This window comes from Nyctereutes procyonoides, unplaced genomic scaffold (assembly GCF_905146905.1).
Source record: "Nyctereutes procyonoides isolate TBG_1078 unplaced genomic scaffold, NYPRO_anot_genome, whole genome shotgun sequence".
Taxonomy (NCBI): domain Eukaryota; kingdom Metazoa; phylum Chordata; class Mammalia; order Carnivora; family Canidae; genus Nyctereutes; species Nyctereutes procyonoides.
In genome coordinates this window covers 2784609-2796650 of record NW_026575041.1, presented here as the reverse complement: position 1 = coordinate 2796650, position 12042 = coordinate 2784609, and the positions used below count along the sequence as shown (strand labels likewise).

Sequence of the window (12042 nt, the reverse complement as noted above, 5' to 3'; positions counted from 1 at the left end):
CCACTGGAAAAAGGACAGTCTCTTCAATAAATGGTGCTGGGAAAATTGGAACAACCACATGCAGAAGAATGAAACTAGACCATTCTCTTACACAAAGATAAATGCAAAATGGTTGAAAGGTCTAAACATGAGACAGGAATCCATCAAAATCCTAGAGGAGAACACAGGCAACACCCTTTTTGAACTTGGCCACAGTAACTTTTTGCAAGATGCATCTATGAAGGCATGGGAAACAAAAGCAAAAATGAACTACTGGGAATTTATCAGGATAAAAAGCTTCTGTACAGCAAAACAAACAATCAACAAAACTAAAAGACAACCTACAGAATGGGAGAAGATATTTGCAAACGACATATCAGATAAAGGGCTACTATCTAAGATCTATAAAGAACTTACTAAAATCAACACCCAAGAAATAAACAATCCAATCATGAAATGGGCAGAAGACGTGAACAGAAATTTCACCAAAGAAGACATAGACATGGCCAACAAGCACATAAGAAAATACTGTGCATCACTTGCCATCAGGGAAATACAAATCAAAACCACAATGAAATACCACCTCACACCAGTGAGAATGGTGAAAATTATCAAGACAGGAAACAACAAATGTTGGAGAGGATGTGGAGAAGGGGGAACCCTCTTGCACTGTTGATGGGAATGCAAACTGGTATAGCCCCTCTGGAAAATAGTGTAGAGGTTCCTCAAAAAGTTAAAAATACAGCTACCCTACAATCCAGCAATTACACTACTGGGTATTTACCTCAAAGATACAGATGTAGTGAAATGCCAAGACACCTGCACCCCAATGTTCATAGCAGCAATATCCACAATAGCCAAACTGTGGAAAGAGCCATGATGTCCTTTGACAGATGAATAGATAAAGATGTGGTCTATATACACAATGGAATATTACTCAGCCATCAGAAAGGACGAATACCCACCATTTGCTTCGACCTGAATGGAACTGGAGGGTATTATGCTGAGTAAAATAAGTCAATCAGAGAAGAACAATCATCATATGATTTCACTCATATGGGGAATATAAGAAATAGTTATAGGGATTATAAGGGAAAGGAGGGGAACTGAGTGGGAAAAATTAAAGGAAATAAACCATGAGAAACTCCTAAGTCTGGGAAACCAACAAAGGGTTGCAGAAGGGGAGGTAGGCGGGGGGGTTGGGGTAACTTGGTGACAGGCACTGAGGAGGGCACTTGATGGGATGAGCACTGGGTGTTATACTATATGTTGGCAAATCGAACTTAAATAAAAACAAATGAAAAAAAAAAAACCATTATATATCAGGGTGCCTAGGTGGGGTTGTCAGTTAAGCGTCTGACTCTTGCTTTCGGCTCAGGTCCTGATCTCAGGGTCATGGGATCAAGCCCCACATTTGGCTCTAAGCTCAGTGTGAAGTCTGCTTGAGGTCTCTCCTTCTCCCTCTCCTGCTGCCTCTTCTGCTTGAGTTTACTCCCTCTCTAAAATAAATAGAGCTTTAAAAAAATTATGTATAATTTGTTCCCATTACTGCAAAACAAAGCAAAAAATCCATCTACCTACCTACTTATCTATCTATCTATGAAGAGAGAAATAGAAAAAGACCTGTTAGGATACACAACAAAATATTAAACAATAATCTCTAGATGATATGATTACAGGTGATTTTTTATTATCTGTCTTCTTCAGCTTCTTCTTGTATATAAGTGTTTCTTTTCTTTTCTTTTTTTTTAAATATTTTATTTATTTATTCATGAGAGACACACAGAGAGAGAGAGAGGCAGAGACACAGGCAGAGGGAGAAGCAGGCTCCATGCAGGGAGCCCAACATGGGACTTGATCCCGGGTCTCCAGGATCACACCCTGGGCTGCAGGCGGCGCTAAACCGCTGTGCCACTGGGGCTGCTCTAAGTGTTTATTTTCCATATTCTTTTTTTTTTAAAGATTTTTTTAAATTTATTTATTCATGAGAGAGGCAGAGACATAGGCAAAGGGAGAAGCAGGATCCTGAGCTCTCTATGGGGAACCTGATGCAAGACTCAATCCCAGGACCCTGGGATCATGCCCTGAACCAAAGGCAGATGCTCAACCATTGAGCCACCCAGGCGTCCCTATTTCCCATTTTCTTTAAAATGAATGTTTTTCACTTTGATAATAAGATATTCAGTTATTTGTTTTAATCTCCTGATAGGATGCCATATGAAGTTCAGGCCATCAGTTACAAAATTTTCTTGCGTAAATAGTTTAACTTAAGTGTACTCAAGCTTTTCGGTTTAACTTCTCAATTGTAGGAAAGAAAAAGACCATGTTCTACAACACCACTAGGAAATCATCAGACAAATCAACAAGGGAGGACATTCTATAAGATAAATGATCTGACATAATCAAAAAGTCACTGTTATAGGAAAAAACAAGTGGTAGAACTGATTAGATTATCTAGATCAAAGGTGACACAACAGTGAAATACAAAATGTGAAAGAAACTTCATTGGCTTCTGCTTATAAACAACACCCACAAAAGACATTTTTGGGGAAAAAATACATTTTGGGGATAATTATGGAAACGGGTAGAATATTGGATCATATGGGAGCTTTACTATTAATTTTCATGAATGAGATAATGGTGTTTTGGTTCTTTAACAGAATGTATAGAAAGTCCTTATTTCTAGAAATTCATGCTGAGGTATTTAAATGTGAGATATCATGATGCCCGATAGAGAAAGCGAAATATCAACAGTTCAATCTAAATGGTGAGTGTTCACTGCAGTGTTCTTGGGGAAAAAATTCTTTTAAGACTATTAAGCTTCCAAATGGCAAGGACTGTATCCTCTCAATTCTGTATACCCAGCACCTAAAACACATCCTGGTACAATAAATGTCTGTTGAGAAAATGAATAAATTAAAAGAAGCCCATATTTTGAGATGCTGGGCTTTGGGGCTGGTAGAAATGGTGATGCTCTACAAGTTGCTGCCATCTGCTGAAAAAATTAACAGATATAAAATCTTCTGTATTGCCTGGCATATATCAGGTACTCAGTAAATGTTAGTTCCCTTATTTTTTCCCATTCCTTTTCCCCTGATACTCTTTAGACAAATGACAGATGTCATTAAAATCAAACAACTATTTGGAAATTTATAACATAATAGACAAACCAGAAAGGACAACTAATGGGGTTGAAACAGACTGAATTCATTGAGTTAATCAGAATGAATGGACATTCTTTTTGGACAAAATACTATATGAAAAGCCCTTGCCTAGACTTTGACGGACATGAAAGAGAGGTCTGAAATAGTAGCAATCATAACTATAATAACTAACTTTATATATTTTACCTCACTGAATCTTTAAATTCACTGTAGGTTGTACTATAATTGTCCTCATTGTCTTAAGTGAGGAAAGCAAGGCATGGAGAAGTAGCCAAATGTCACAGAGTAAGTATGTGGTAGAGCTGGGATCCAAACATACTAAAGAGCTCTTGCTCTTAACCACCACTTTCTATTCTTGCCCTTGTCCTATTCCATGTGAAGGGTGGAATGCACTTCTATCCACTCTTCTCAAAGATATGTTAGGAATCTTTCTAGACAAAATTATTATAGAGTGTTACAGGGTCACTTAAAGCAAGCAGACTAGATAAGGAAGTAACCACATACCTGCAGAACAGATGGGATTTTCTCCTGAAGTCCTGAGCCTAAAAAGAGGGAAAGAGTATGTTGAATAAAATTAGATACCCACATTTAATCTACACAGTAACCAAAACTTGTATGCTTTTCATCAAGGATAAGTCAATGCTAGATATTTCCTTATTCCTTCCTTCCCTTCTTTCCATAAACATCATTAAGTACCTATTATGTGCCAAACATCGTGAAGATGCAAAAATAAGTAAAATGTCTCTATATACGGCCTAGCTGGGAGAGAGGTATGTAAACAAATGTGATCCACAATTTCATGCTGATCCAGAACAAACACTTGTTCAAGATTTGATGGAACACCAAGTAAAGTGTGGTCATTCCAACTAGGGGGGTAAAACCATGTGACCTGAGTTTTAAAAATGAAGAACTGTTCCTGATTACTTAGCCTTAAGGAAAAGCATTCTAGGGAAAGGCGTGAAAGTGGTATGCTCTGGGAAGAACAAACAGCTGGGTGTGAGTGGAACTTAAGCAACAGGGAAAAGGCAGATTGGTGAAAGAGATGAATCAAAGGCCACGTCGTGAAGAACCTCATGCTCTGTGCTAAGGAGTTTGATCTTTACTATATATAGGCAGTGGGAAGCTCCTAACAGAGTTTAAGTGCAGGGCCACTATGATCAAGTTTTAGAAAGTTAACCCTGGGGTCCCTGGGTGACTCAGCCAGTGAAGCGTCTGCCTTTAGCTCAGGTCATGATCTCCAGGTCCTGGGATCAAGTCCCCTGCCAGGCTCCCCACTTGGCGGGTAGTCTGCTTCTCCCTCTCCCTCTCTCTCCAGCTTGTATTCTCTCTCTTTCTCAAATAAATAAATAAACTCAGAAAAAGGAGAAGAAGAAGAAGAAGAAGAAGAAGAAGAAGAAGAAGAAGAAGAAAAGAGAGAAGAGAAGAGAAGAGAAGAGAAGAGAAGAGAAGAGAAGAGAAGAGAAAAGGAAAGGAAAGGAAAAGAAAAGAAAAGAAAGAAAAAAAAAGAAAAGAAAAGAAAGAAAAGAAAAGAAAAGAAAAGAAAAGAAAAGAAAAAATTAACCCAGGCAGCAGGTGAGCGATGAATGGGATGAGGTGAGACTGAGGCAAGAGAACCAGTAAGGTGGTCCTTGCAGTAGCCCTGCAAAGAGGACAGAGAGGAAGGAACAGCAATGAGAACAATGAGAGCCAGACTGAATACAGAAGTTAAAGAATATGGAAGAGAATCATACGGCTCTGTTTGGCTCACCAGGTTATCAGATATTTTATTTGAACTCAGCATCCTGCAAAGTTTCAAAACTAAATTGTAGTACAAGTTGGAAACAAGCAGATCTGTGATTAAATGTTGACTGTACCATTTCCAAACTGTGACCTTCCATATGTTCTTTCATATCTCTGTAACTCAGTTATCTCATCTCTTTAAAATGCAGATAATAATAGTATAATCTCATGGGACTGAAAATCTATCTTAAACTCTCTGAGCCAGTTTCCTTTTTTGTAAAATGACAAAATCTATATTTGTCCTCTAATGTTTTTGTAAAAATTAGAGAGAATGTGTAAAATAGTTCTATAGTAAGCATGGTGCTATAGTAGTACTTACTGAATAGTCGTCTGATTAATGATGGGAAAATAGATTAAGATGGAAAAGAAATCATAGGAGAGAGGCTTCAATAAATGTAAAGGATTATGCAGGCTCATAAGTGCCATGCGATCCAGGGAGATATATAATTCATTGTTTTATATCATATGGCTGCCACACGTAAGACATTCAGTGAATATCTGCTGAATAGAGAAATAAATTACCAAATACCATTCATTACCATCTAGAGAGAAACAGTAGGGGGTAGCAAACTGTATATGCAAGGCAGTGGAAAAAAAGAACTTGGGTTTGAATCCTAACTCCAACTCATATTAGCTATGTCATCTTAGAGCAATTAATTTACCTCTCTGGACCTCAGTTATTTATGTATAAAATTAAGATAATAAGACCCATTTCACCAGGTCACTATGAGGATCTATTCATTCATTAAACAAATACTTATTAAATGCCTAATATGTGCCAGACACCATTCTAGGCTCTAAGGATACAGCTGTAAACTAGACTAACAAAATCCTTAGGTACATAATGCTTGTATTCAAGGGGGTGGGTGGGGAAGACAATTTAAGTAACCGTACATATACCTATATATAAAATGTGTCAGGTGGTGATACCTGCAATGAAGAAAAATAAAGCAAGGTAAGGAAATAATAAAGACTGATGGAGGGAGAGGACACTATTTTACATAGGGTAGTCGGGGAAGACCTCTCTAATGAGATGATATTTGGGCACAAACCTGAATGAAGTGAGGAGATCAAGCCATATGGATATCTTTTTTTAGAAAAAATTTTAATGGGCAGCCTGGGGGGCTCAGTGGTTTAGCGCCACCTTCAGTCCAGGGCCTGATCCTGGGGATCCGGGATCAAGTCCCTTGTGGGGCTCCCTGCGTGGAGCCTGCTTCTCCCTCTGCCTGTCTCTGCCTCTCTCTGTGTGTCTCTCATGAATAAATAAATAAAATCTGAAAGAAAAAAAAAGAAAGAAAGAGAAAAGAAAGAGAAAGAAAGAAAGAAAGAAAGAAAGAAAGAAAGAAAGAAAGAAAGAAAGAAAAGAAAAGAAAAGAAAAGAAAAGAAAAGAAAAGAAAGTAAGTTTAAGATGTATTTATTTATTTTAGAGAGAGTTCATGTGTGTGCAAGCACATAGGGGCAGGAGCAGAGGGAGAGGCACAGGCTCCGCGTTGAGCGTGGAACCCTTAGCAAGTAACCAATGTGGGTGGGGCTCGATCACACGACCCTGAGACCATGACCTGAGCCACAATCAAGAGTCTGACGTTCAACCAAGTACCCAGGCACCCCTAAATTTTTTTAAGTAGGGTCCACCCCCAATGTGGGCCTTGAACTCCCTGCTTAGCAGGGAATCTGCTTCTCCCTTTCCCTCTGCCCCTCCTCTGCTCCTGCTCTCTCTCTCTCACTCTCTCAAATGAATAAATAAAATCATTTTAAACATTTTAAAAAATAAAAAGAATCATTTTGATTTTATTGTGAAGGATAAAAGGGAAAAGCAAAAGCAAGGGCCTAAGTTAAGAGGCAGGAGGATGGTAGTAAAGAAGATTAGAAGGAGCTGGTCCCTAGTAGTTTAGCAAAACAGAAAGCATGAGACCTGAAACTGGAGGTGACAAATGATTTTATTCTGTCTATATTTCAAAAGTAGAGCTGAGAGGATTGTTAAAGAATCGGATGTAAAGTGAGAGAAATAACAGTGTCAAGGATGACTCCACGGACTTTAGCCTGGGCAACTAGATGAATGGAGTCATCATTTCCTGAGAATGGGGAAAAAGCAAAATGGCAGGGGTGTTAATACCCAAGATGCTCAGTAGACATTTAAGTGGAGATGATGAAAGAAAAATGATGGATGAAATACCTAGCAGAATGCAAATATTAACTATATTTAACCACTGTTATTAATATCCTTACCTTAAGAGAAAAAAGGCTTGCTTAAAAATGGTATCGGTCCTCAGACACAGCATCTACAGCAAAATAGTCATGTTAGAACAATCTTAATTATTCATAGCCTTCCAAGCACCTCTTCAGAAAGAGGCTAGAAACCCAAAGTAAACAATGCAAAAAGGGCCCCCAAATGCTCTTGTCTAGCAAAGAATCTGTCCTTCAGTGAATCCTGAACATGAAGACAAATCAAGGTCTTCCACATTCTTATTCTACCTACTACAGAAAATGCTAAAAAAAACAGAAGTCCCCCATCCATGCTGCCTTTTTTTCCCCTTTACTTTCCCTTTCTAATTTGATCTATTTTTTTTCTTATATCAATCAACAGTTATGCATCTGCCAAGCACAGGCACTGTGGCAAAGGACTTAAACCATTCCCTAATTCTCAAAAGACTGCAAGACAATTTCACAGATGAGACTACTGAGGCTCACAGAGTATTCCAAGAAATTATGGCTAATAAGTGTCTAAGAGGACTGTTTTACTCCACAAAAAAGTGTGCCTCTGTTACAGCACACTGTCTTAGTAATAATAATGTCATCAATATCAACAAAACAATAATAATGAGAGGAAGCAGTAGCAATGGCAGCTTTCCTCTCTAAGTTTCCACCCTCCCTTTCTTTCAAACTCACTCTGCCCTGCTGGCACCCACTGGAAACAACAGTGGAATAGCTTTACTAAAGGAGTGTTTAACATAAAGGTCTTTTTATAAAGCAATTAGGTAATAAATTCTAAATGTCCTAAGGCCCCATAACATGAAGAGAAATTCCTATCCTCTAATGGTAACAATTTAATCAATATGTATATCATATCAATATCAAACAATCCTTTCAATGTGTATATGTTAAAATCCTATTACACAAAAGAAAGTCTGAGAAACTGTCACAGATAAGAGAAGCCTAAGGAGACATGATGACTAAATGTAATATAATATTCCAGATGGAATCCTGGAAAAGAAAAATGACATTAGATTTTATAAAATGAGGGCAGCCCAGATGGCTCAGCGGTTTAACTTCGCCTTCAGCCCAGGGCCTGATCCTGGGGACCCAGGATCGAGTCCCATGTCAGGCTCCCTGCATGGAGCCTGCTTTTCCCTCTGCCTGTGTCTCTGCCTCTCTCTCTCTCTCTCTCATGAATAAATAAATAAAATCTTAAAAAAAAAATCTTAAAAAATGAAAGAAATACGAATAAAGTATGGACTTTAATTAGTAATAATATATTAATTTCAGTTCATTATGAAAAGCATACCATACTAATGTAAGACAGTAATAGGCAAAACTGGATATGAGGTACATGGGAATTCTCTGTACTATCTTTGCAACTTATCTGTAATTCTAAAACAATTCTAAAATAAATATTATTTTTAAAAAGGCTATTATATGCCAACTACTGTGCTGAGTATTAAAGGGAATATAAAAACAAAATGTAACAAATAGACAAACTTTGAAAATATTATGCTAAGTGAAAGAAGCTAGTTTGAAAGAGAAAAATACTGTATGACTCCATTAATATGAAATACCCAGAACAGGCAAATCTATAGACAAAGAAAATAGATTAGTGGTTGATTAGAGCTGGAGGGTTTGGGGTGGTAGGGATGACAATTAAGAGATAATGGAATTTCTTTTTGGGGTGATGAAAATGTTCTGAAATTGATTGTAGTAATGGATGTACATTCTGAGTATACACACACACACACACACACACACACACACACACCTGTAATCTCTAAGCCCAATGTGGGGCTCAAACACGTGACCCTGGGATCAAGAGTCACATACTCTCCCATACTGTATTGACTGAGCCAGCCAGGTACCTCATACTTTGAATATATTAAAAGTCATTGAATTATATATTTTAAATGGGTAAATATATGAATAGTATCTCAATAAAGCTGTTCAAAAAAATGTAAGTACAATCCCTATCCTGAAGGAGTTCAAATGATTGGAGATACAGACATACACCTGTATTAAACAGCTAAACAGAGCCACAGTTATTATAGGATTTAAGTCAAAATAGGTGGTATGAATAATAAGCACCTCTGGCAGGAAATTCAGGTGGAAATGGCCAGGAGAAGTTTTTAGCTTTTGGAGTGTTACGTCTGTAACACTGAGCACATTGAGAATGTGCTCAGTCATGAACATTCTCCTCAGAAAAATACATATAAGCACGAATATCCAAAAGTTTGCACACTACTTAGGGAGATTCACTGGAACTCTTCAAACACTCATACATCACTATGCTAAACAAAAACTCCTCAGGGGCAAGGGTCATGTCGTATTCCTCTCAGGTACACTGTAGACATTCAATCAAAATTTGTTTTTGTAAATAAATAAATGATTAGAAAGTGAATGAGTGATAATCATGGCTACCATTTATTAAGCATCCACATCTATTTTGTTCAGTACCTACCATATATCTAAATCATAATTCCCTTACAGAATATTATTATTCTGTATTATTATCCCATTTTACAGTTGAAGAAATGGAGATTAAATAATTTACCCAAAGTCAAACAGCCACTATTAGAATTAGCATAGGATCTTAGGATTCAGATCTAAGGTCCATTAAGTTTCCCACTATTCAACACCCTCTCTCATCAAATCTGTTAGTGCTTAAGAAATCGGGGGGGGGGTACCCTTCAGTGGCTCAAGTCAGTTAAGCAACCAACTCTTGGTTTTGTTCAGGTCATGAGCTCAGGGTTGTGAGATCAAGCCCTGCGTTTGGCTCTGTGCTCAGCATGGAGTCTGCTTGAGATTCTCCCTCTCCTTCTCCCTTTGTCCTTCCCCACTACACCTTCGTGCTCTCTCGCTCACTCGCTCTCTCTCTCCGAAATAAATAAATATTTTATTTTATTATAAAATAAATATATATTCTGTTCACTCATCTCTATTCTGTTCATCATGGTTGATAGATCTTGGGACTGGAGGAACCTTAGACTCATCTATTCTAACTCCAGAGAGGGGAAGTACTGGCAGAAGTACTGGCTAGTGGCTGGAGCTCCTGTCTCCTGGGGCTCCTTGTTGTCTTCCCTGCCTTTTATGCCAGCCAATATTAGGTTAAGCATACTGCACGCATAATTACAAAGTCCTTTAGTATCCAATTTAATTGCAGTTTTTAGGATCATCTATGCATTTTGCCCTTCCTTCCATCTATTCATATCATTTCCAATCTTCTCTTCATTCTCTGGGAGACTTTTCCTAAATTTGTTCAAGCTTCTCCCTTCCCCCTCCTCAATTTTTTTTAAACAATTTATTTATTTATCTGAGAGAGAGAGAGAGAGAGAGCATGAGTGAGGCAGGACAGAGGGAGAGGGTCTGAACCGAAACCAAGAGTTATATGCTTAACCGACTCCGCCACCCAGGCACCCCCAGAATATATTCTTAAGTAGGTCACTTCATACAGAAGAGGAACTGAATGGGAAGAAAGATCTAGATGACACTGATTTTTTTCCCTCACGTTAATCACTCAGATTTCTCAGTCTCTACAAAAGCAAAGGATTTAATTATCTAAAAGCCAGGCTTAAGGGTTGACAACTTTCTGGAAGACATTCAAATTGTGGTGTGAACTCTCCCTTTCAGCTCTGGGAAATGTGCTTCCTCTCCCCTGCAATGCTCGGCATTATTTATCAGAACAAAAGTAATCTATTTTGGGACTATATCCAAAAATACCCACTCCCCCCAGTCAGCAAATGAAGAGCGGCTATAGCTCTGAGGCAAATAAAGAGGGTGGTGATGTTAGTGAATGAATGAATGAACAGGGACACAGCTGCTGCAGTGGGTTACAAAAATACTTGTGCCGTGAGCTCCGGAGCCAAGAACAGAGGGACTGCACAGCTACTAAAGACTTAAGTAATGAGGCCAAATCTAGACCGTATGACTAGCTTCACACACCAGAACCCTTAGGTGAGTGGAGACAGTAGTGAGTCAGGGGCCCATGAGGCAGGCAACTAAAAGCTGTTTTACAGGTATTAACAGAATACTTTTGTTTATTAACAAATATTTAAAATGGCAGTTTCTACCGCTTACTGAGTATATCCTTTGTGCTAATCATTTTACACATACTATTTCAGTTCATCTTTACACTACTCCGATAGAGACATAATTGAGACAATTGCATCTATTTTACAGAGGAAAAATGAGAGGCTTAGGAAAATTGTCCAAAGTTATAGGTTTGATAAGAGGTACCAAGAATTCAAACCCACGGCTGACTGAATCCAAATCCCATGTCTTCCAGTCTACCACACTACCTCTCAAAAGAGTAATACCAATTCATGAAATTCATATGCTAATAATAATAGTATCAATAATCCTACCATTTGTTGAGCACCTGCTATATGCCAAACATCATTTCCTTAAATCCTCACAACCGTTCCGTGAGGTAGGTTTTTCTACTCTCATTTTACTGTGAGGAAAGTAAAGCTTGGAAAGGTGAATCAATATGCCCAAAGCACACAGCTGGCGAGTGGTCTTCTAGCTGACCTTTTCCCAAGTTCTTTCAAAATTGCTTTTGTTAATAGTTTTCCCTTTGGTCTATATATCTTCTTAATATGTTTAATATGTTGAGTGTCAAAGTCTGTCTTTGAACTAAGTCTTTATGGCAGTTAAGAGCACAGGTTATAGATTCACACAAACATGGGTTTGAATATCAAAACTTCCACTTTAATAGTTGTATGATCTTTAGCAAGTCACTAAAGAAATACTTGGCCTTGTGTACATATGATTTAATTTACATGAAATGACAAGAACAGACAAATCTAAACCCACAAAGCAGATTAGGGGTTATGTGGGGATGAGCAGAGGGATGAATGAGGAATGACTGCTTATGGGGTTTTTTTTCGAGTAAAGGAAATGTTCTGGAATTAGATA

The 12042-nt window shown here is 38.1% G+C and overlaps 1 protein-coding gene across 1 annotated transcript in view; it reads right to left on the bottom strand.

The window, feature by feature from the left end:
• The window catches only part of MRPL48 (mitochondrial ribosomal protein L48), a 64867-nt gene that overhangs the window by 46494 nt on the left and 6331 nt on the right, over window positions 1-12042 (bottom strand). Inside the window, exons 2-3 of the mRNA XM_055320390.1 lie at window positions 7150-7202; window positions 3648-3685 (exon numbers count right to left, since the gene is read on the bottom strand). Of these exons, the coding sequence (XP_055176365.1) occupies window positions 3648-3685; window positions 7150-7202 (91 nt within the window). The remainder of the gene's footprint in view (window positions 1-3647; window positions 3686-7149; window positions 7203-12042) is intronic.